This window comes from Rutilus rutilus (genome assembly GCF_951802725.1).
Source record: "Rutilus rutilus genome assembly, chromosome: 6".
Taxonomy (NCBI): Eukaryota; Metazoa; Chordata; class Actinopteri; order Cypriniformes; family Leuciscidae; genus Rutilus; species Rutilus rutilus.
The window spans coordinates 35291914-35317678 of record NC_140214.1 but is presented as its reverse complement, the minus strand read 5'-3'; the positions used below and the strand labels follow the sequence as shown (position 1 = coordinate 35317678).

General features: G+C 38.4%; 2 protein-coding genes across 2 annotated transcripts; one reads left to right on the top strand and one right to left on the bottom strand.

Annotated features, from left to right (window-relative positions):
- Positions 1–2457: 2457 nt before the first annotated feature.
- Positions 2458–13514, top strand: thoc1 (THO complex 1). The gene is made up of 21 exons (XM_084410289.1): positions 2458–2603; positions 3034–3107; positions 3243–3303; positions 3407–3476; positions 3555–3673; positions 4597–4645; positions 5637–5732; positions 5816–5898; positions 7301–7374; positions 8129–8237; positions 8885–9019; positions 9116–9216; positions 9312–9378; positions 10006–10056; positions 10149–10219; positions 10439–10534; positions 10626–10691; positions 10767–10850; positions 10932–11079; positions 11956–12040; positions 13152–13514. The coding sequence occupies exons 1-21, from the start codon at positions 2553–2555 to the stop codon at positions 13427–13429; spliced, it is 1968 nt and encodes a 655-aa protein (XP_084266415.1). The 5' UTR covers positions 2458–2552; the 3' UTR covers positions 13430–13514.
- Positions 13515–13544: 30 nt separating this feature from the next.
- Positions 13545–25147, bottom strand: usp14 (ubiquitin specific peptidase 14 (tRNA-guanine transglycosylase)). The gene is made up of 16 exons (XM_084410290.1): positions 24558–25147; positions 21975–22120; positions 21852–21884; positions 20875–20979; positions 20667–20770; positions 20514–20572; positions 20211–20341; positions 20032–20112; positions 18044–18126; positions 16701–16815; positions 16553–16618; positions 16368–16460; positions 16143–16274; positions 16004–16064; positions 15800–15907; positions 13545–14271 (listed from the first exon to the last, which is right to left on the bottom strand). Exons 1-16 carry the CDS (start codon positions 24571–24573, stop codon positions 14135–14137), a joined length of 1470 nt encoding a protein of 489 aa, XP_084266416.1. The 5' UTR covers positions 24574–25147; the 3' UTR covers positions 13545–14134.
- Between the last annotated feature and the right edge of the window lie 618 nt (positions 25148–25765).

The following is a 25765-nucleotide window of genomic DNA, read 5'->3' as shown; positions in this document are numbered from 1 at the left end:
TTAATCACTAAGGGGGCATTTACACAACACCGTTTTCAGCTAAAAACGGAAAACTCTTCATGCTTTCGGCCGTTCATTTACAGAACAGCGTTTTGGGGGCTTGAAACCGCAAACTTTTAAACGGATTTCAAAGTGCATGTTTTTGAAACGATAACATTATTGTCTCCATGTAAACTACAAAACTGTAAATTTGTGAAAATGGTGACTTTATGCGCATGCATATTACGTGTTCAATCTGTAAATGTTTCTTTACAAAGTTACATCGCCAACTACTGGCCTGGCAGCAGAATACAGCGTTTTTAGTCATTTTCATGGATCATTTTGACAACTTTGCAATCTGTACACGAAAAACGCAAAGGAAAAAATAGTACATCGTTGTCATGTACTTAACATCTGTACTAAACATAACAAATTTAAACAACATCTCACGCCCTCCGCAAGCTTTATACAACCAGCAGAAAGAGAAGCTGGAATAAGGACAAGCAGTTCAGAGTGCAGTTTTTACAATAACATTCCTTTCATATTTGTTTTTTTATATGTTTGTAGTTTTGATCAATATCTGGCACGTTTTTGATAATGTACATTTTCACCCTTACTGTGATGATGTCACAGCTAGCGCACAGTCATTGTCATTGCACAATCTCATAGTCATTGTTGAGTTTCTTTTTTCAATTATTTAATAACATGCACATGCCAGATGGGCCGGTCTGAGTATTTCACAATCTGCTCAGTTACTGGGATTTTCACGCACAACCATTTCTAGGGTTTACAAAGAATGGTGTGAAAAGGGAAAAACATCCAGTATGCGGCAGTCCTGTGGGCGAAAATGCCTTGTTGATGCTAGAGGTCAGAGGAGAATGGGCCGACTGATTCAAGCTGATTGAAGAGCAACTTTGACTGAAATAACCACTCGTTACAACCGAGGTATGCAGCAAAGCATTTGTGAAGCCACAACACGCACAACCTTGAGGCGGATGGGCTACAACAGCCGAAGACCCCACCGGGTACCACTCATCTCCATTACAAATAGGAAAAAGAGGCTACAATTTGCACGAGCTCACCAAAATTGGACAGTTGAAGACTGGGAAAATGTTGCCTGGTCTGATGAGTTTCGATTTCTGTTGAGACATTCAGATGGTAGAGTCAGAATTTGGCGTAAACAGAATGAGAACACGGATCCATCATGCCTTGTTACCACTGTGCAGGCTGGTGGTGGTGGTGTAATGGTGTGGGGGATGTTTTCTTGGCACACTTTAGGCCCCTTAGTGCCAATTGGGCATCGTTTAAATGCCACGGCCTACCTGAGCATTGTTTCTGACCATGTCCATCCCTTTATGACCACCATGTACCCATCCTCTGATGGCTACTTCCAGCAGGATAATGCACCATGTCACAAAGCTCGAATCATTTCAAATTGGTTTCTTGAACATGACAATGAGTTCACTGTACTAAAATGGCCCCCACAGTCACCAGATCTCAACCCAATAGAGCATCTTTGGGATGTGGTGGAACGGGAGCTTCGTGCCCTGGATGTGCATCCCACAAATCTCCATCAACTGCAAGATGCTATCCTATCAATATGGGCCAACATTTCTAAAGAATGCTTTCAGCACCTTGTTGAATCAATGCCACGTAGAATTAAGGCAGTTCTGAAGGCGAAAGGGGGTCAAACACAGTATTAGTATGGTGTTCCTAATAATCCTTTAGGTGAGTGTATATTGAAGGTTTGTGTAATATTCCAAGTTTGCAGTTCACTAGTTTTATTCGTTTTGAGGAATATGTTTTTGTGCAAGTAAAGTCACTTTTATTTATATAGCGCTTTATACAGTACAAATGTTTCAAAGCAGCTTTACATAGATAAACAGGAAAATAACGATACAGTGATGCAAACAATTCAATTCTGCTGTAAAGCAGCTCAAAAAAGACAGTTGTAAACGACAGTCATCATTCAGTTGAAATTAATTCGGTTCATTAACTGTGAAATGCATTAATTATGAAATGAGTTCAATTCATCTTTAAAATCATCTCTGGAGAAAACAGTGATGTCATCATCCAGCTCAGATACAATAGGCAATAATATTGTTGTATAAAAGTGTACGACAACGAGTAAATGTCTTCTCACATTTAGCCTAGAACTACAACAAGCATCATGTTCACACAGCGCACACAACACACCTGATTTCAGGAGAGCTGTCGGCAATACATGGGAAAACAGTAACTTGAGTTTCTTTTTTGAAAAGTAACTCAGATGTTTTGATGTAAATTTACCAGTAATGCATTACTTTACTAGTTACTTAAATCTGGAAACAATAAAGAGATGAAAGAACCGCATTGTTATTGATCTGCCAAGCTGGCATATTGAATAATATATTATAATGTGAGACATATTGCATCAGATTGCAGGGAAAGAAAAGAAAAATCGGAAGAAATAACTCATTATTCAGTCCAGTAGGTGGAGATAATGCGCATAAAATGTGTATCGCCAGTAAACGAAGAAGAAGGAGAACCGGAAGTAGAACGAGAGACAGACAAAGCGCCAGTAGCGAGTGAAGATGTCTCCTCCGTCTCTCTTCGACTTCACCGAAGCCAGAGATACATTTACGGTAAATTATTAGTGGAGTGTCATCACAACTATGTTAATATATAAATAAAAATGGTTCTTTTGTTTGTTTTGTTTCTGTCTCTTGTGTAATGTAATATTAGACCTTATCGTTTTATATGTTTATAATTAATTTGGCCTATTGGACACTTATATATCATATGTATGTACAGTAATTTGTTGGTGATTGCTTTAAAAACGATGATGATGTTTGTGAAGGCCATAATAACGCCTTCTTACTAATTGAAAAACATGGTATTAATATGCAACATGGCCAAAATAACATTTTCAGCTTAATAAAACTTTATTACTTTGGTATTATTATTATCATCATCCATGTAATGTCATCATGCTTTTATTGCTTGTGTCATAATACAATCACATCAGTCAGTTGCTCAGTCGAAGTCATGCTGTTTTCTGTGTGTTGTTTGCAGGCTGCCACTAAAAGTGCAGTGGACATCAGGAACTGTAAACCCCTGACCAGCGCGTTCAGTCATCTGCCTGGAAAGTAATAATTGCTTTTTATGAATATGATCATGCTTTTAATTGTGCTGCAGGGAGTTTGTTTATTACGCTTGACCTCCAGTGATGTATTTGAATGTATATGTTTCGTATTGCTGTTGAGATGTGTGATTGTTCACAGTGAAACTGAGAAGAAGGCCACTCTCGATCAAGCTCTGCGTGGAGTTCTTGAAGAGCAAATAGTGAGTCCATGTGTGCATTATTTATCATCTTGTTCATCTTGGAACATTGGCACGCATGCAATTGTTTTGCGTACGAGTCCGATGATTGCATCTTACGTTGCAGGTGAAGCAGAAAGTGAATGTTGAAGACTTCCTTTCCCTGATCTACATCAGTATAGATGGCGTGACTGAAGGTACACCTGTTAGTCTGCACATACAGCAGTGCTTATGAAAACTGATCTGCAGATCATCAATCTCTCGTGTCTACACAGGCATCTGCTCTGCTACCACTCCTTTCCTTCTGCTGGGAGACGTTCTCGACTGTCTTCCTCTGGATCAGTGTGACAAGATCTTCTCCTTTGTTGAAGAAAATGTCTCTACATGGAAGTCTGTAAGTTTGGAGCTTTTAGTTGGTAGTGCTGAGTTTTTGTTAGTTATAGATATAAATTAGGCCGATATTTAGAGGCCAGGTGCCAAAGGAGTGTCGAAACCTGTTGTATTCGTTAGTTTTCTTATTATTCTTCCACCATTGAAGTCTATAGTAGCCCATAGAACCGAAAGTTGTGAAATTTTGCACACAGAAAATTAGATATCTCTATTTCAAACCATCCAGTGCCACCAACAGCTCACATTTTCACACGTATATGCTAATAACTTTTGAGCCGAGTTGAATGTTTCTATATCCACCTGACGTTTTTCAGAAAAACCTTTGTTTTCAAATCTGAAAAGACGGTTCAGGCAGTCAGTTTCTAATGTCGTCATCATTAGAAAATGCTGGCAAAAACTTATAGAAGTTATGTTTTCACACCAGCCTTTCTCACAATTGATGAAAAAACCCAATAGGGTAGTCAACAGGTTCAGCACAGTTGCTTAAACTGAACAGTTTGTCCAAAAACCAGGAGACTAGTCTACTTGGATACAGTGTGGCAGACCAAGCAATGCTTAAATCAGTGGAGCTGTACATTATTTTACCATGTTGACCATTTTGGGTATCAACAATTTAGAATTTTATAGTAAAATGCATTATTTCAACTCATTTGACTGATATAACTGAGATTTATATAAACCACTGATGTAATAACCTGGCTGATTGAGTTCTTGTGTATCTTGTGGAATATGTTAAAATGTGTGTTAAATCATGTGCCAAAGGGATGCTGACAAAAGTAGGGGTAATGCCACTTTTTGTTAATGGATATGGCTATCATAAACGAAATGAGATATTTTGTCAAAAATAATCATGAGAATGTTTGTTCAGTGTATTTGTTTTGCAGCTAGGCTATATTTATGAGTTTGCTCTTTCTTCCATGTTCACAGAATACGTTTTACTCCGCTGGAAAAAATTACTTGTTAAGAATGTGCAATGGTGAGTTTCAAGTTTATGTGTATCTATATTTATATATTAAACACTTTATCCAGTCCAAACAGCTTCAAAGGAGTTTTACTGTAGAAATTTGTGCAAATAGTTCTTAAATTAATTGTAACATCAGGGTTCGTACAAGGTGCTTAAAGTGCTTGAAGTACTTGAGTTTGACTTTTTGAAATTTAAGTCCTGGAAAACCCTTGAAAACGGCAATATTTTTGAAGAGGTACTTGAAAAGTGCTTGAATTATTGAAATATATATATATATATATATATGAAATTAGTGTTTAATTTTTGGAGAAAAAAAGAAGCATACTAGAAAGCCTTGAAAGTCCTCGAATTTCATTTGACAGAATCTGTACAAACCCTGTAACATCCAAGCAGTCCTACTGAGAGTAATACACTGTCAGTGAATACATTTTCTTCCTGGTTTTACAGTATACTGTCAATTTCTTTTCTTTTCTTTTTTCTTTCTTTTTTTTTTTTAAGCAAAACAACATTGCTTTAACTCATCAAAATAAGTTAAGCAATTTTCAACTTTATATAAGTTATACAAGATTCAACTCAGTTTAGTCAGTTTAATGTAATTAAAGTTGAAATTACTTAAACGTCGAAGTTGATTGTACTTCAAAATTTAAGGCAGCAACTTTATATAATAGATTGTATTTCTCTTAAAATGTAAACACTAAAGCTTCAAACAGCTCTTTTCTCTTGGATACAGATGTGTGTAGTTTGTGTGTCAGTGGAAGTCCAGTTGATTGGTGTTAAAAAGAAGGGTCTGATCTCATTTAAACTGGCAGATTTTCTGCTTCTGAGCACTAGAAGGACTGTTTCAGAGTTTAGGTGTTTAATGGAAAAATAATCTAGCTCCCACAGACGGATTTGCTGTTCAGAGGCTTATGAACTGGCCATGTGCGCACACTCGAGTCAAGTACATCAGTATTCTTTACGACTGTGCTGAAGGAGCCTGACATGGCCATGTGTTTGTCCACAGACCTCCTCAGAAGACTCTCTAAGTCTCAGAATACAGTGTTCTGTGGACGAATCCAGCTGTTTTTAGCACGTCTCTTCCCTTTGTCCGAAAAATCAGGTATACTTTTTTTTTACATAAGTTGTTTTTCTTAGTTCTTTGCTCATTGGTTGTTTTTGACAGGTTTGTCCTCTGTGTTACAGGACTGAACTTACAGAGTCAGTTCAACCTTGATAACATCACCGTGTTCAACAAGAATGAGCAGGATAGCACTCTTGGACTGCAGGTAAAGTTATGACGCAGGTTGGGCTTGATTTGGCTGCATGTGAGAAGATAATGTTGAAGATCCTCTGTGGTGAAAGTCAAGGTTTTAATGTTGTTTGTGTCGGTTTCCTGTTTTTAATATGCTTTTTTTAAGACAAACCATGTGCAAATTCATAAGTCAGCACCATTGCAGAGTATTTTCAGTGAACCAAAGAGTCTCAAAAACACGGTTTGAAATCGCTGGTGTTTCTGACGTCACAAACATGTAACCAATCAGATCAACATGCGGCGGGGCTTTTCTCCACTGAAGTTGTTCAAAGCGTTTCTGATGCTGATTGTTAGAACTCTGAGATGGTGAACGCGAACATGTTTTGTGTAACATTAGCAACACATTATTAGCTGTTTGATAACGTAGTCAACCAAAAGGCTAATCATATTAATTACCGTTATGTGTCCGAAATTGTAAAAAGCGATAAATAACACGCATTACCATTCTGAGACATGGACTTGTATGCGAGCCTGTATAATTCACTCTTCCTCTGCTTCTTCTGACTCAGTTTCTGGTTCAAACATATATGGCTGAAGTAAACCTATATATCCACTTGCCATCGTGCAGCGTTTACTACAGTGAATCTGTGCGAGTGGATCAGCTAGGCCGATCTGCTGTGTTTGAGTGGAGGCGGAGACTAATATGCATATTCATGTATCTCCATATACGAAATGAAGCAAGGGTGTAGACATAAAAATTATTGGCTGCAGGGGGACATCAGAAAATCCACGTACTTTATGTACATCTTTGGAATAATGCATAAAAAAAACTTTACTGGAAATGACCATGTGCATAAATTCAGTTTGGGTTGAGGTGGATAAATGTTTTATCCCAATAAAAAAGGTGTTCTCAATATCCTCTTAGAAGACATGGTATAAACTATGATGGAAACGCATTTACCGAATAAAACGCATTCGCACAGCATCTCAAATCTTGGTTTGATCCTTCTGAAATGCCTGAGCCAAAGTCTGTCATCAGGATGATTTGGTTCATTTCCCTGCCTGAAGAGTCCCGAACACCATTTTTTTACAGTCTATGGTCCGAACGCAGGAGAACATGACAGCGTTTATTGCGTTTTGTCTGCGTTCTCTGTCTCTTTTCTTCTCCATCATAAATGCCTCAGTTTCTTGCCTGTTTGCGGCAAATTCCATTTTTATTTCAGATATTTTCTCATATATTTTGCCAATTTCCCAGGAAGTGATGATTTTGTCCTCTTGAACACATGGGGTGGAAACGCTGCTTCATTCGCAGATGTTTTATTGATATTCCAATTTTGCACATAAGTTAAATTCACATCTTGAATGGAAACATAGCCAGTTAGACACCTATAGAGAGTTGTTCATCTGATGTCAGACATGTGTTTTTTTTTTCTCAGCATGCAGAAGTTAAGGAGGATGGGATGGAGGTGGAGGAGGGAGAGATGGGTGACGAAGATGCACCTGCTCCGTGGTAAAAGATATTCGAGTTTTCACAGCCTCTAAGTTAAAGTCAGTGGCTGCGTCCGAAATCACATACTTCCCTACTATATAGTAGGCGAATAACTGTATGTGACAAAAGAAGTATGTCTGAATTCACAGTTCTCATAAAAGAGTAAGCAAAAAGGGCTTATGATGGACACTAGAGGCCACAGGAGAGGATTTGTGAATGGGTAACACTTTATTTTGATAGTCCACTTTAGAGATTCTACTAACAATAAGTAACTTTGCAACTACATGTCAACTAACCGTCGTTAGAGTATTAGTAGACTGTATGCTTAATATCTGCTAACACTTTATTTTGATGGTTCTCCAACAGAAATTCTTCTGACTATAAGTAACTTGGCAACTACAAGTCAATTTATTCTACTAACCCGAACCCTAACACCTAACCATAACCTAACAGTCTACTAATACTTTAATGACAGTTAGTTGACAAAGTTACTTATAGTTAGTAGGATGTCTAAAGTGGACTATCAAAATAAAGTGTTACCAAGTGATGTAACTGGCACCGGTAGGTCACATGATAATGACATCATAGAGGATGTAGTACGTCCAGGTTACATTCATACTTTGCGAGCGCTAAAAAAAGAAAGATCCATATAGTAAGTAGTTATTGGAAATAGAGTATGTGATTTCGGACGCAGCCCAAGTCTTGCGTTTGCTTTATTTAGCCTGTTATCAGACTCTTGTTTGTTAGTCTAATTCAGAGGGCTTTTGTTTTGTAGCTCCATTCCTATTGACTACAACTTGTACAGAAAATTCTGGACCCTGCAGGACTATTTCAGAAACCCTGTACAATGCTACGACAAGTTCTCATGGATGACTTTCCTTAAGGTATTTGAATTTTTTTTTTATTTTTTTTTATCCAAACCAATATACAACAATCGGTTACACTTTATTTTAAAGTGACATTGTTACAATGTAATTACACAAACATGTACTGAGTAATATTAATTAACTGTACTTACTACAGGGTTATGGTTAGGGTTAATCACTTAACCAGAAAATTATGTAGCACTATTATGTTATTACTGGTACGTGTCAAAGTACATGTAACAATGTAACCTTAAACATGTTATAAAATAAATACATATTTTAATAAAATAAAGTGTTACCAAAACCTCATCCTCAAAAACAGTCCTGTTGGTTTCATTTGAGGTGAATATATTTTATGAATGGCAAAGTGGTGATAGTTCATGAATCAACTCTTGAAGAGTTTGCACTTCACTTTTTCTGGTCAAGCTTCTCTTAAAATTTGGTTATTAAATGTAATTTTAAGTCATTTGTCTACATTTAGAAATGTAACCATTTAAGACTAAAGTATATCAACACTGTGGTTGTCCGTAGTGGATGTTTACTCTGATAGGACACCTTTGTGAGCTTGAGGGAAACTGACTAGAAACATCTGAAAAAGGAAACCTGACAGGATTGGTCCACATGCATCTTGTTTTAATGTTCCCTCACTTGTATTCTGTGTGCAGTATTCAGATGAGACTCTAGCTGTGTTCAAGAGCTATAAGCTGGATGACATGCAAGCGTCGAAGAGGAAGATGAAGGAGATGAGGACCTCTGCTGGAGACCATGTCTACTTTGCCAAGTTCCTCACCAGTGAGAAAGTCAGTTCTTCCAGTCTTTCAATCAACTACTCAATAAAAAGAAACCTCCAGTCATTGACCTGCTAACACAAGGCAACTTCCCATCTCTCTCTGCAGTTGATGGACCTTCAGTTGAGTGACAGCAACTTCAGACGACACATTCTGCTTCAATACCTCATCCTCTTCCAGTATCTCAAGGGCCAGGTCAAGTTCAAGAGGTCAGGGGAAACCGCACGCTTATCTTTTCCAGCTGTGAAGAGAAGTTTACCCTGCTGTCAGTGTCAATAAATGTTTTTGTCTTTAACCTTTGCAGTTCCGGCTGTGTTTTGAATGATGATCAGTCTTTGTGGATTGAGGACACGGCTAAACTAGTCTATCAGGTCAGTCTTAACCTTACGTGTCACTGATTGGAGGTGTGTGGCACATATTAAGAGAGTATACCTATGTTCCCAGATATGAAAAAGTGTCCCATGTTCCCAGGATCCTATGTTCCCCATTTCAATGGTCTGTTAACACACTGTAAATAACACACTCTCAACTTTATAAACTTCTAACCCTAACCTAAGGAAGCAATGACCTTTTGTGATATCCCAACCATTTGTTTAGTTCCCTCAAGTCTATGATATTGAGAGCCATGCGGCAGTGCAGAGGAGCAGAAAACCCCTTTGACAAGTTCCACAATATCCCATGCAGAGCTTTTTCAGGTTCCCTCACTGTAAAATATAAACTCATACAATGTACATTAAAAAACAGCATCTGTGGTTGTCAGCACTTTGACATAAAAACATGGTAGCGGCATTTTAAGTTTTATGCGAGTGAACTTAAATTTACTGTATTTCATTAACTTGTATGATGTTAACACATATAGGCAATAGGACCCTATGTTTTCTTAAGAACCCTCTGAATCCCGGGAACAGTGGACCCTGGGTACAGCAAACGGGAGTGACTTCTATATCAATCACTCCGCTGTGTCGTACTGTGTTATTACTATTTCCTTACCATTGCAGTTACTGAGAGAAACCCCTCCTGATGGTGACAAGTTTGCATCTATGGTTGAGGTAAGTTGTGTCTATAAAGTATGCATATGGGGACGTATGGGTTTTAGGTTTCGCTCTCATCTTGAGAAATGTATGAATTATGTCTCCAACAGCACATCCTAAACACAGAAGATAACTGGAACTCTTGGAAAAATGAGGGCTGCCCAAGCTTTGTGAAAGAAAGGTATTGAATAAAAACAGCACACAAACCGCTTTATCCCATTACACATTAGATACACACTGCATTCATGCGAGGTTAATGATGACTCCTTTATCATATTGTACTTTTACTCTGAAATCAGTGAAAAAAAATCTGTTCATCTCTCATTAGTTTGCAGTTTTGGTCACTGCTATTTTTGAAGTTCTAAATGAATCTGTGAATCAAATCTTTTGTTTCTCTCAGACCCGCGGAGACCAAACCCATCCGCCCCAGCCGAAAGAGACAAGCACCTGAAGACTTTTTGGGGAAAGGTCCTGATCGCAAAATCATCATGGGAAAGTAAGATAATATTTGATTACTGTGTAACTTCATCGAGACTTCGATTCAGATCTTAATTTGCGTTTCTGCTTGTGTTTTTGACCATCAACAGTGACGAACTCACAAGACTCTGGAATCTGAACCCTGACAATATGGAGGCCTGCAAGTCAGAAAGCAGGTGTGTGTTTGGCAAACACTTGCTTAGAGGCGTTTAATACGGGACATTTTGCATTAATACATGTTTTGTTTAAAGGGAATTCATGCCATCACTGGAGGAGTTTTTTGTAGAAGCTATTGAACAGGCAGATCCATCAAACATGGTGGAGGATGAGTACAAGTACATTAATCATTTACTCTCTTAAATCAACATGATTACAAACTATACCTCAGAATTAATGAATTCTTCGTCTTCCCTCAGAGTTGTGCGCAACTCAAACTACGGCTGGCGAGCCTTGCGATTGCTGTCCAGGAGGAGTCCTCACTTCTTCCAGCCCACCAATCAGCAGTTCAAGAGCCTGGCCGACTATCTGGAGAACATGGTCATCAAACTGGCCAAAGAGCTTCCTGTGAGTGGACATCCACCTTATCAAACACTAGTTTTCTAGAAAAGTAGATAACATTCAAACTTGTGCTTGACCAATAGAGCCTTTTCAGTGGCTAATATTGATGGGCTTTCGCATCGGGTAGGAACTCAGTTATAGGAACTAGGCTCCAGGGTGGACCCCGACTTCTACATGTTCCTCCTGTGAGAAAGCCTCTATTATATGACATGTATGCAGTGCTGTCAACACATTTTGCCACCGTTGGTAAATATGGCCATGGAAAATATGGCCATGGTCTTTGGTGTTTATCTTTTTGGTTTTTCATTAAAAATATCCACAGAATCTAACCTTTAATAAAATAATCGAAAGAAGGATAAAACTTTTTCTTCTTTTTTTTTTATCTATGCGTTCCATAATTATTGACAAGCATTCATGCGTGACATAATTATTCATGGTGAATGTGTGTAGTAGAGAAAACTGTGCCACTTCACTTGGGACTTGCATGCAGACTTTTTAGCGATACACACCTGATCATCTAGTGATGTAGGTGGAGTAACAATAAAACAATATATCAATTAATTAATCGCCTATCCCTTGTTTAAACAGGGAGGCAACTATGGTAATTAATCCAAAACTCCTCTTTTTTTACTCAATAGAATTTGCAGCTGTGCCAATAATTTTGGCACATAATTTGGAGAAAAACGTTTGTACCACATATATATTAGTTTTGCTCATATTTATGAAGGATGCCCGTATTAGTGGAGGACGATGTATAATATAATTTAAATCAATTTAAGTGAGACACAAACTCACTCAAATATTTTGCTTACTATTTTACTCAAATATTCAGTATTTTATGAATGCATAAATGTGACAGAATGTTTGTTTTTCTTTTGACAGAAAGACCTTCCTTCTGAGGAGATAAAAACCGGAGAGGAGGATGATGATGAGAATGGAGATAACCTGTTGAAAGAGAGCAATGACAGTGAGTCTCTGTTGCTCTTTTTTTTTTTTTTTTTTTTTTTTTTACCTCAAAAGCTGTTTTCATTGCTATTGCCTCCACTGGACTCTGTTCACGCTAGACTCTTTGGATCAGAACGGCATTATCAAAAGTGGCAGCTGTTGCTAGGTAACAACTACACTGGAGAACTCAGCGAAACGAATGGTGTTGCTATTAGTAAAACATACAATAAATTATACAATCAAATGACTCATGGTAATTATAGCTGAAAGCCGTCCTCCAAACCTAAGGTAGGGACAGGGTTGGAAAACACTGTTTCAGGGCTCGGTGGCGATATCATATCAAGATTTATAATGACACACCACTGCATTTGTAAAATAAAGCTTTTTTTCTTTTTGGTCAGAATTCCAAAAGACACTCAAGATGGTCAGTATGAAAATTGGGCTTGGTTTATCTCTATATGCTGCACTAAATCTAAAAAGTCCAGTCTTGTAATATTATAAAAATATTTTGGCCAATTTAAAATAGCCATTTTTCTTATTTCCTTTCCAAAACTGCTCATCAGGTCATGCGTGTGATGGAAGGTTGTCCAGTTTCATCTCAACACACCAGTGTTTCAGAGATGAAGCCTCACCTCTACTTTGGCATAAACAAAACTTTTTTTTGACAGCTTGGCCTCACAATGATCTGAGCCAATTTTCATGATGGACTGAACCGTATAAGACGAGTAGGTTATGAAAATTCTAATTGGAAATATCTTAAACTGTTATGCATTCGACTCAGAAATTGGTTATAGGCTTTGTTAATGCTAATAATTATTTAATTATAGAGTATCTCAAAGTCCTATTTTTTGTTTTGTTTTACCATATAGTTCTATGGGCTGCCAAACCTAACAATTACATGAGGTCTTTGCCCCTTTGTGGCTTCACCCTTAAAAACATATATACAATATGGATGCCCGTGGTTTGCCTTATCTCCATTTGGGCCGAGATCTCCTTTCAGCGAGTCAGTGGAAGTAAGGTAGATTATGAAATCCAAGAACAAGTGGTCACAGGAGATAAACGGCTTCTGCTTTATGAATGGTGTAGATTTAGGAGCGTTTAGTTTGACTCGAAGTGAAACTGTCTTTGTCCAGGTCCCAGCATTCGGAGCAAGGCGGTGACCAACAGTCAGATGGACGAGATCGCAGCCAAGCTCGGGTCCCGGTGGAAGACGCTGGCGGATCAGCTGGAGATGAGCGAGAAGGAGATCCGCGTGATCGAGTCAGACAGCGAGGATGTAGAGCTACAGGCCAAGATGCTGCTGGTGGCCTGGCAGGACCGAGAAGGCCCTCAAGCCACGATGGAGAGCCTGGTCACGGCCCTCAACACCGCTGGATTCAGGAACATCACAGATGGCCTCAACGAAACATAACCTTTTTATTCTTCCGTTTTAACTATTTGATATGTTTTTGCTGTACTTCGATGAGTTGTTTTAATAAATGGTCATTTGAAATGAATCAGTTTTGTTTGTAAAATACACACAAGAGTGTTAATGGCATGTTTATTTGTCTTCACGGTTTATGAAAAGCCAGTAAACAATAACTTATTACAGAGGTAAATTCTCTTTGTTTGATTGTTTCTGAGTATTTCAGGACAGATAAGTTTACAGTGGCATTTGTTGCATGGCAGCTAGAAGACAGAAGCAGTAATCGAGCAGAAAAACATCCTCTCAAAGTGCTTTGATATGAAATCCACCTTTTGATAGATCAGACACAACAGATCCCAGTATCATACAACTCCTTGTTTTACATGTCCAAAACTTGTGGCCAAGAGCATCTTTAGATACCAAGTCACTACTTCTGTCTATTGAGCATGAACACCTTTTCACAGGCTTAAAAAATATTCAATGCATATAGAAAACATTAAAAAAAAAAGTCCAATAAAAAGGATCAGGTCCATCAATCTACCATCCATGAAAGGGGGAAAACACCCTTAACAGACACGCCACTCGAGTTGATGCATGAAGAGTTCAGAAATTAAGGTCGTGTTTTTAAAGACACAAATTTATTTGCACATCTATACAGACAGTGCTTTGAAAATGGCAATTATGGTTTTAAGTTTCTCCTGTGAAACACCGTTACTCGAGTATTTCCAGACGCCGCGGGCCGTACAGAAGGACATATGCTATATGCCAATCGCCTCCACCAGACAGCTTCAGGATGTCCTCAGGGGTCACCACGCTGACCTTGTCATCGTCAAACTTCATCCATTCATCTGTTCAGAGAGAGAGAGTGAAGTATCAATACCAGATACAACAGCAAAGCACTCTATAGCATTAGCAGGGGGATCCAATTCTGGTTAAAACTACTAATCAAGGTCTTAAAGGGTTAGTTCACCCAAAAATGAAAATTCTGTCATTAATTATTCACCCTCATGTCATTCCAACCCAATAAGACTTTCATCTTCAGAACACAAATGAAGATCTTACTGATTAAATCTGAGATTTGCTCAACGTGCTGCGTAACAGGAGAATGAACCTCATTGGTTCTCACACGTCAAGCGAACATAGTTGAGCTGATGTGTGAGTTGATGAATGTGAATAAAAGCCTAAATTCAATCTGTTCATCATATAACGCTTTCGAGTCTTTTCAGCAAATTTAGAGTAAACCGCTCAATTCATATGGATTAGTTTTGTGATCTCTTTATGAAGCGTCAAAGTTTCATCAAAAAGTTAATCTGTGTTCCGAAGATGAACAAAAGTCTCACGGGTTGAGAACAACATGAGTGTGAGAAAATGATGCAAATTTTCATTGGTGGGTGAACTATCCCTTTAAGGAATACTAGAAGCGGTTTAGCTGCTCCTCAACGCAGGACTGGACAACCCCTGCTCGACACAAATTACATCAGGAGAAATAAACCGTCCAAAAAATAAAAAGCTTGAGCCGGAGATTTATCTTGCAAATTTGCCTAGATATTTTGCCAGGCAGTGTTGGGTAACACACATTACAGTAATCAGATTACTTTTACAAGTAACTAATTTAAATATACAAGCGTAGTTATTATAAACAAGTAACCCTGTCACTCTTTCCATTTCCTGAGTGACTGGTGTCCTCGGGATGGGAGTGATGTGGCAGGTGTCCTAGGAGTGCTTTGAGCATGTAGATACTGTAGTTCAAGAGCTATGATGCACTGCACACAAAAACATCTATTTGAGACTCGAGTTATTTTGAGATTGCATGCAACAGCCGTAGTGAGTGTGTCATTTTAAACCGTGCTGCGCTAATCATAGTTATTTCCAGCACTTGATCAAACCACTTATTTAAAACATGACTTTTTTTCTCATGCATTTGTGCTGAATCTATCGAGCTGTTTTGTACCCCGTGCATTAAAGTGTACCGACAGGGCGTGATCGGGCTCACATCATGCTCTATGAAACCTGTCTATCTAACTCTACAGCGGTTGATCCAAACACTGCAATTATGTATTATTCACTAGAATACAATGTAATGGCTTTCCCCACACATATTACTTCTACCTTTTCCACAGCGTTTTATTTATTTTTTCGTGTACGGACGTGCCTAGCTTAGAGGGAACAGTGGGTACATAACTTTCTATAAAAATCAACTAAAATAATGAGTTACTTTTCAGGGAATAATGAAATATTGTAATGGATTACTTGTAAAATTACCCAACCCTAGGAAACAATGCTATCAAGTCGCGTTTACAGTTACAAAGGCAAAAATCAAGTACGTTTAACAAATAATGAAAGCAAAAACTTGATTTGACAACGACAATACTTGACCTTCTTTCCTTTTAACCCAGCCGACATAGTGGCCAGATGAACTGGATCGGCCCTGGTGCGTCAGAACCGCTTGCAGGTCGTAGTAACCGCTGTTGTTGGAGCCCAAGTCTGTAGAGAAGAAACAAGTAAACAGCTTATAAATCAATCTGCAGACTCAACTTGCAGGACCATGTTGAAATTAGCATCTTTGCAGTGAGTGCTCACCTTCAGAAAAACAGAAGGGTTCATATTTTTTATCCTTTGGAGCCCCAACCTTCTGAACCACCTATTGAATGAGAAACAAAATGTTAGATGGCTTTTCAAAAAGCACGAAGTGTTCAGCATGACATCACAGGGCACTTGCTTTCGGCTGCTGTTGCATCTCCAATTTCTTGTCTTCGTCCTCCTTAAACTTTGTCCTCATAGGAAGCATCTTCTCCTGAAGTTCAGGAGTGCACAGCTCAAAGACGTCCAGCATAAGAGGAAATTTGACATCCTAAATGCAGCAAAATTAAAGTTTACAATCAATTTATAGATATTTTGGTGACAGCACCTGATATCCCAAACCCCTCCTCAGTAAAAGACCTACCTTGAGGACTTTGGCATTCACAGACTCTTTTTCTTTGTAAAAGAACCGCACCATTTGAACCGTGAGGTATGCCGGGAGACGGCTGATTTTGGACTTGAATGCAGAAACATAAAAAGTGACTGTTCAGTTTATTCATGTACGAAAGAGGAAAACATTGAACAAAGCAGCCAAAAGGTAAAACATACCGATTTGATATAGAGGGCATTTCTTTGTAAGGATGGGGAGAACTTCGTGATGTCCTCCTGTAGCCTCTGGATGTAATGAGAGACGGGTAAATATTAACAGGGATTGTGAGCACCGGAGGCTCATCTGCGTACGGGACGTTCCACTCACCAGTCGGAGTCCAGTGGCGAGATACTTCACTTCCTGGTTGATGAAGCAGCTGAGCTGCAGTTGGCTCTCTGAGCCTTTAGTTGGATCCTCGTCCTCTGACTCGGTACATTTCATACTGGACACATTAAGGCTAAGTACCGTGATCTATGGGCCTGGTGAAAATTAGACTACAAAACACATTACGCTCAATCTGGCCATCCCCATAATATCTCATTATGGCTGCAAAGCATAATCGTGCAGTGAATTCAAAAGAGTTACATAATCAAATAGTCAGCGGGATTATAGATCATTCCCCCAAACGTGAAAAGTCGATCATCCTTCTCGTATCAATTTTCTTCAGGAGTTCATTTCTCAGTGTTATCAGAGTAGCGTAAAGCCCAAAGTATTCTTCAGAAAATAAAGTATACCCGGGCCTTAAGTGAACTCAGACTACAACATCTGATGCGTAATCTGTACACCTCCCAAACCAGCACATATCAATCAAATGACTATCTATTTATTTATCTTTAGGCCAGGCTTCCAACAAGCAATTACTTAGCACCAGGGTGTGAATTCATTTTATCGTTTTACTAAATCCAAATCAGGTTCTGGAGGTGCGGGGGAATGATTCACTGAAGCAGGTAAACATTAGGGTTGGGTATCGATTGAATTTGACCAATTCCGATTCTGCTTATCGATTCTGATTCTAATCGATTACTAATTTCGATTCCAATTAAGAAATAAACTTAGTTATTATTCACATTTATTCTAAGTCTTATTGCAAAGCATTTCATTGTAGCTGAATACCATTACCAAAAAAAATCAGCAGACTAAAGAATACGTAGACAAGAAATGTTTGCCTATATGGTTTAAAAATACCATAGCAAAAACAACTAGACAACTACAGTTGAGACAAAAACAACTACAATTAGCAATCGCATAAAAAAATACCATTGAAATAAACAGGTATTCAGGTACAGAAACTAATCAAATGTAAAAACACTGCACTTTATAAATAAAACAGACATTACAAATATAGTTAAGGTTATTCGGTTTTTTGTTTCAGGATCTTTTGACGTTTTTGTGTGTCCGTTCAAGTGCAAAAAGATGCAGAAGGAACTCAGTATCACACAGTATAAGAGACGGCTTTCTGCGCAGCACAGAAAACAGTGGGCAGGTCTTCTTGCGCTTAAATGGTTTAAAGCCATATTAATGCACACAAAGCAAATTCTTGACCTTAAGCATCCAATTTTCGATTCCCAACCCTAGTAAACATTGAAGTAAAAACAGAGGCAGCCCACATAATTACTGACTGAGAGAGCACATGATATAGACTTGTACAACAGGCACTTATCAAAGGATACGTAGTTTCAATTTCAACACCAAAATACTGATCGATGAAATTCTTCTTTTTTGCGGCGACAGCAGCTCCACTGTCACTGTCAGTCTGTTATTCCACCAAAAACAAACACAGAGGAAAATGAATACATTATTTGTAAAATTGTTTTTTAGCTTCCAGACAAATATGATAAAGACCCATTTTATTACACTAAATTCTCTGCATTTCTGTAATGAAAGAGTTTGAATATATTAGGGTTGTCACGTTACTAAAATTCCAGTAGTCGGTACAAATACCAGTGAAATTTCACGGTTGTCAGTACCAATTTCAATACCATAGCAAGAACTAATTTACTATTTTATTGAACTATGTGAAAATAAAAAACTAAAAGTTTAATTATGATGATACTAATTATAAGTAAATATAAACATTTAAATGTAAACACTGCTTATAAAAAGATAGAACAAGTGGCAGGTCAATTAGTGTTCATTTACACTAAGACTTAACGTACATCTGTTTTGACGTACAGTATCAGATTGCTTCGTCCCATCTGTTGCTATGGTTATATCCCTGTCAATCATTGCAGTTTCGGATTCAATCGCGCAACTCAAAACCGATGTAAAGAAGCTTTGCAGTGTGCACTATGGATGTCAATTTACATAAATTCCCATGATCGGTCGTTGTTTAAATTAACGATCAATTAATCATTAGCATTAATACTGCAATACGCGTCCACTGCAGTGGCACATCGCCAACAGCATGACAGGTGTGCAAATCTGCTCAAAACGCCATGTTCCGCACCAAATTAATGAGATGGGGTTTTAATTTAAATAAAGGGCAGGTGGGATTGTAAAATGAGTTGATGTGATTGATCATTCACTAAATTACTTATTTAATAATTAGGGCTGCACGATTAATCGCAATAAAACCGCACGCGATTTGGCAAAGGCTGCGATTATTTTAAGCGCAGCTTGTCAGTGGAGTGCGGCTGATCGGTAGTAAACACTGCCCCATTTGAACACCAGAGGGCGCTCACACGCAAACACGCTAAATATGCCCCGCCGCAGAAGTACAATAATGCGCATCATTCCAGGAAATCCCTGTCGCTGTAGCTGAATAGTCAGAAGATTGAAACGCTTTGATTAAACATGACTTATAAATGCACGACTGCCTTATTCTGTGTCAGAAGCTCATCATCTCACAGAAGGAGGAGCTCAACTGTCCTTATGAAGTGAGTTTGGAGTAAATGCATGTTATTAAATGTTGCATGTTATTAAAACGAGGTTCATAAATGATTCTCGTGTTTGGAAAGATATTTGACTCGTGTTGTTTTTTTCAAATGCACGTTATAAGTGACTCAAACTCACAGTGCTTTCAGATGGAGCAGCGTTTACAGAGCCGTACATCAATGACAAACTGCGCATAAAAAATAATCGCAGCCTTTGCGATTTTAAAATCGCGATAAGCGATCTCGATTTAAGTGCGATTACATGGAAATTGCGATTAATCGTGCAGCCCTATTAATAATCAAATATAACGACTACAACGTCCCCAACGGCGCCTCAGATTACGCGTGCTTAGAACCGGCTTAATCGACGATCGATGAGTTATCGATAATAATTAATAAATTATTATCGACAATTAATCATTCATCGATTAATCATTAGCATGTGAAAACTCCCGGTATTGTCAAAAAAAGCTGTCCACACTGCACAAATTAATCTCTTATTTACATCGCGTTTACACTTTTTTGGTTATAAAGGATTCACGAGCATGTTGAGTGGATTATAACATCTCTGATTGGCAGTCATTGCATCCATGCGCAACACAAGTCTGTGATTGGCTACAATGATCAACGCTTCAAAAACACATTGTAAATAGAAACCTTTGATGCTCCTCATAGAGTTCAATACCAACTTGTAAACAAAATATCTGTACTTTTGAATGATGTATATATATATATATATATATATATATATATATATAATACAGTAGATAATACAGTAGCCTTGCCTCTGGGGGGGTTTCTAGTTCTTCAGGTTCTAATTTCTGCTGAAGGACCCGCATCATCTGGACCCAGCACTCATTGGCATCCTGAGTAAATGGAAAAATAACATATATATATAAAAACGTTCCACTTTGACAGAACATATTCTGCTTAAACGTATTAAGCCAGAGATATGTGACCTGACCTGCTGAAGGTACTGGCCCTGGTCTCCTTTTTCGGCAAACTGTGGGAAGGCCATGTGCAGGAACTGCAGCAGAATGATGGGTGGAATGCTTGACGAGGTCTTATCCATGGACTCGTACAAATCACGCAGAGCTAAGAGAAGAATCAAACATGAGCTACATGCGATCCACAAACCCTGTGGGATTCAGTATGGCTACACAGCTTGACTCTTACATGCATTAGCTGATCCCAAATAGTTGGGCAAATAAGTAATCAAAGAGTCAAGAATTTGGTAACCTCAAAACTGATAGTGGAAGTTGATCACCTGCTGTGATGTACTGGGAAGGTGCGTTAGCTCCAGAAGACCGCAAGGCACCAGAATACCTACAGATGGAGGCGAATTACCACAAAAACACATCGATGCATTACACCACATGACATCTGTGGACTTGACATGAAGGACATGCCTAAACTGTACCTCCTGAGAGCGCCTTTGAGCTCAGGCACGGAGCGTAGACACTGCACTGTTGCATTCATGTAGCACGTGTTGCCCAGATTCGTCAATCCACACGGCAGCTCCATCTGAACATGACACAGATAGCAGAGATGATTTCACAGCTGTTGGCTTGTTTCTCTGATTCCTGCTAAAATATTGTAACAGGCAAATCTGTCGGCTGCAAACGTACGGCAGACGCGAGCTGCTCCTCCGTCATGTCCTCTACAAACATGGGTCGCACTACGGGCTCCTCAGGCAGGGCATCAGCGGAGCCCATCATCAGAAGAGTCATCCCCTACATAGATCAAAACATCTATTTAGCTGAAGAAAACGCACATTTAAAGTCAACATGAAACCATGGAGCCAGACCTCAGTATGCAGCGAAAGCAACTATTTATTTTTACCTAGAAATATCAGTTTCAAAATTATTCTAATGGTACACTGACTTCTAATAAGCCAAATGTTCTTTGATTCTTTCCCAAGCGCCTCTCAACGGAGTAGGTTTGGTGAGCAGGTTCAAAATTCAGCTAAATATGACAAACTAAATCAAAACTGTCTGTCAAAATTAACACTGTATTTTAGTTTTTTTTTTTAGCTAAAACCTTTTTAGCTTATTTCATATAATTTAATTATGTACAGTTTCGTTTTTTTTGTAGTTGTGCATTCTGAAGCACCCTTAAGCACCCTGGTCCTGGAGGAACGCGGGTTCGTTTCGCTATGTAAGGGCTGCATTGAGCTGAAATGACAATAAAACTGCTCACTCGGAAGTTATCAATAAATCTTGCCAATCATTTTGTATTTTGAACTGGAGTTGTGTAATGGGAATGTATTTATACGATTTATGAACGGCTGTAACATTGTTTTCGGTAGTCCACCAACACCTGAAGTGCTCCAGCACAGTCATGCGATTAGCTGCTACGCTAGTCAGTCAGTCACGCGACTGCTCGCTGTTCTAGACAAGCGCGCGATTGGCCATCAACAAACGCGCTCAATAAGACCAGGAACGTGTATTAAGGAACGAATTAAATTAAGGTGTACTGTTGGATAAACTATTGTGGATCTTATGTTTCAATATTTAACTATTAGCTGCTGAACTCTTATTACAGGTCGACTCTTAAAGGGCATTTTCTGAATCAACCAGAAGTCAGGATACAGCCACATACTTACATTTTTCAACTTGATATTGCCCCACTCATCATCCTGGTGAACAAAAAGTAAAAGAAGTCACACACCTGCAATAACAGAGGACAGTAAATATGAAAGCTCTCCATTACAGATCCCAGCCAGTACCTTCAGTGTTCCTCCTTTCACCATGACTTTCTGTCTCTCCGGCTGAACTCCTGTTAGAGCGAAAAGCTGGGCTTTGAACACCATGGGCGGCTCCTCCGTGTTCAGCTCCACCGCATCAAACTTCTCCTTTCCCCATTTCACATTCACTAAGATATTCAAAGAAAGAAAAATCAAGACACAAAAAAATTGTGACACAGCAAAATGACTCAGTACCACGCATCTGCACATTGCTGATAGTCTACAGAAAGAGAACATGTGTGTGTGTGTTGCAGCTAATAAAACTTCATCAGAAGGCTTTGTATGTTTTTTCTAGTCTCAAATGCCTTGGCCTCATATGTTTTTTGCAAGTTGAACTATCCCACATCCAAAGAGCACCGAGATACAGACTTCATACTTTGCATCTTGTGTTTTAAGAAAAGATGTATGGTTTTAATTAAAGCAGGGGTTTTCAAACTATCCCATGGTTCTCCACACCCAGTACTGCACATTTAACTCATCAGCTGATCTGCAGAGTGCTGGAAACCTGAGTGTTTCCAATGGACTTTTTCACAGACAGTGATTTTCACAATTATTAACATAAGAAAGTGTCAAATATTTAGATTTTAATTTTTAAAAATGTATTGTACATTAATAACTACACTTATATTACCTTGGTGTTAAAAAGACAAAAGACAAAAAAAAAAAAAAAAACGTGTTCAGGAGAACATAGTCGTCACTTCCTGGGAAATTGACGAAACATCAAACAGCCCCTACATCCCCACGTGTTCGTTTGGGAGGGTTTCAAGAAAAATCCTCCTCGCTCATCCAAAAACAAACTCCAGCAAATTCAGCTGTCAGACACGACTGGAACTTCAAACGGGACAGGGTTCTGTGGTCAGATCAAACTAACAAAAAAAGGGCTTTTTGGCAGCAAACACACCAGATGGGTTCTGTGCAAACAGGGATTTAAAAAGTCCCCCATGCCCACGGTTTAATATACCGCTGGATCTTTAATGTTGTGGGCCTATTTTTTTGCTGGAGGTCCTGGACTTCTTGTTCAGATACATGGCATCATGGATTCTAGCAAATACCAACAGAAAAAAAAAAAAAGGACTTCTCCTAGAAATCTTATAATGGGCCGTGGTTGGATCTTCCATCAGGACAATGATCCAAAACAAACTCAAAATCAACACAAAAATGAGTCTCTGAGCACAAAACCAAGCTTCTGCCATGACCATCTCAGTCCCCTGACCTGAACCCTATAGAAGATGAGTGGGCTGAACTGAAGAGAAGCGCCAACATGGATCTGGGAATCTGAAGGATCTGGAGAGATTCTGTATGGAGGAATGGTCTCTGATCTCCAAACTCATCAGGCGTTATAAGAGAAGACTCAGAGCTGTTATCTTGGCAAAAGGAGATTGCAAAAAGCATTTAATAAAAGTGTGGCAATAATTATGCCCAACGTGTTTTGGAGAACAACATTTATTTCATAATGTGATTTTGCCCCCACTTTCAATTATTTTACTTCAATGAATGGTTAGAATTTTTGCGAATGAAAGATCAAAAGGATAAACAATGCAGATTTTTTACAGCCATCTTTGATCATATTTATCAGGGGTGCCAATAATTGTGATCACAACTGTATGCGCATCTTGACAATTCCATCCAGCATTTTTTTTTTATGTGATATCCCAAAATGCGCATAACAATAGGTGGATGTAAACATGGCTCATGATGACACTTGCTGCTTCTGAGAATCCCAGAAATGTGAAAAGGGTCCATAAGGGAAACCTCCCAAATGTGTGGGGAGCTGGGAACAGCTTTAAAGCACATGCTTTACAAGTGACCCAAAAGTAGATATATAATCATATTTTACTCACCTTCATGTCTTTTTGAAACAAGACAATTTTATTTCTGCTTAGGTTAGTTTGAACCCCCATTAACACAGCTGACATTTGAGACTACACACAAAACATGCTAACCATATGAGATGCTACAAAAATAACACATGAAAGTTGTTACAGCAGTAAGACATATATAAATAATATAGCTTTAACACATTTATCACTGGAAATCTATTGCAGTGAACAAGTAAATCTACAACACACCAGATTTGCAGCACGGCGGATACAACTATGGATACAAGCCATGATGCATCAGTTTTGATGTCTACAAGCTATCCTAGAGCCAATTTTGCAACAACAAAAATGTTTTTAGTGCAAAGTCTGTATCCACTGTTCAGCAATACTGTCTGTTGATTGAAAAAGCTAATAGGTTAGTTTTGAAGGTGTTTAAATAAAGTGTGAGCCGCCTAGCCGGCATGATAACATGCTTCTTCACTAATAACGTTCCTCAAGTCTGAACGTTTACATTTCACATCATACATTTCCATGTAAAATAAACGCAACGCCTAAATACAAGTCACACCAGAACGCTTGCTATGGGATTTCTGCTTCTTGTTTAGCTTTCCCTCTGTTTTTAAACTGAAACCATCAACTGCGGCCTGAAGCTAATGTCTCATGCTAACGGCGCTGCCTCTTCTCAATTACCTCTTATCGTTTAAAGACTAACTATGATTTATGTCAAATCATACTGTGAACAGACCTGTAAATACGGGCATCTTTCTGTTGGCTTGTCCTTTAAACAGCTCTACTCCAAAGGCCGGGTTTTAAGTTGGGATGCGGAAGATCTGTGTGTCTTGTAACTTCATTCAAACGACAGCCCACAATGACGCTGCAACTGCATGATGACCAGATCGATGAGCTCGGCTAGCGACTAACTAACCTCGTGCCAGATTACTATGACGAAGGATTGGGTTATGAATATTAATAAGGTCTTCCTTCTTCTTCTTCTTTTTTTTTTGAGATTTTATAGACTTTCAGCCCTTATTTATGAATATTAATTACATAATGATGAAGGCTTGAATAATGAATATTAAAAAACCAAGCAGTCCCATTAACAATTTAAACAAATCCTTAGACACTAAAAGTGATACTTGAGGCCCACTCACTGAAACCATTCACTCATAATCTTTAGACCAAGTCTGCAAAACTACAAGCATTGCTATTGTAAAGCAAACTTCTTTTTGCACAACTCTAAACAGTTCTCTACATTAGACACTTCAAAACTAACAGCTCTTGTGTTTCATGTGAGAAACACTATCATTTTAAATGCCACTCATTTACTGATGACCTACACCCAATGATCATGTGAAAGCACTTATAAAGGCCTACATAGCCTAAATTGATCACTTGGTCATAAATCAAAACTCCGTGTTTTAAAAAATTAAATAAATTATTTTTACACCTTTGACAAAATCCTGTACACTCTGCACACTGAACAAGCAAAAGAGTAACTTAGTGTTTTTACATCTGTGTGTATGCGTGTATGTTTGTGTGGAGTTACTACACACAAATAGCGTTTTTTTAAAAGTTAAAATAGTTTTGAATGTGTTTGCCTTTGCAAGAGACTTGTGACGTTTTGCATCTTGTGTGTGTGTTTTGTGTGTAGCGTTTATAGAAATGGAGTCATAGTTTAGTTTCAAAAATTGTAATACACTGCTTTTCCATTGGAGGGAGACCGTTTGCAGTAATATATCTACATTAACATTTACTCGCGTATAACTCTTTATATAACTATAAAATATTGTGTTTCTACTGCGAAGACGTCAATAATAGCTAATAAAAAACAAAATTACATTTACCTCAGGAAAGTCATTCAAAGTCCATAATAGCCAGAATGAAGAGAGGACATATTGCTAAATATTTGCACTATATGTTTTAGTTTTACTTAAAAACTGCTTAATACATATA

What these genes read in the sequence shown, in the direction of transcription:
- thoc1 (XM_084410289.1), top strand. Translation starts at nt 2,553, where the DNA reads ATGTCTCCTCCGTCTCTCTTCGACTTCACCGAAGCCAGAGATACATTT. An exon ending in GAGTTCTTGAAGAGCAAATA is followed by an intron (nt 3,304 to 3,406) that starts GTGAGTCCATGT and finishes CTTACGTTGCAG; the next exon opens with GTGAAGCAGAAAGTGAATGT. An exon ending in CGGCTAAACTAGTCTATCAG is followed by an intron (nt 9,379 to 10,005) that starts GTCAGTCTTAAC and finishes TTACCATTGCAG; the next exon opens with TTACTGAGAGAAACCCCTCC.
- usp14 (XM_084410290.1), bottom strand. An exon ending in AGGAGCAGCTCGCGTCTGCC is followed by an intron (nt 20,771 to 20,874) that starts GTACGTTTGCAG and finishes TGTCATGTTCAG; the next exon opens with ATGGAGCTGCCGTGTGGATT. An exon ending in TCGCCACTGGACTCCGACTG is followed by an intron (nt 16,619 to 16,700) that starts GTGAGTGGAACG and finishes CATTACATCCAG; the next exon opens with AGGCTACAGGAGGACATCAC.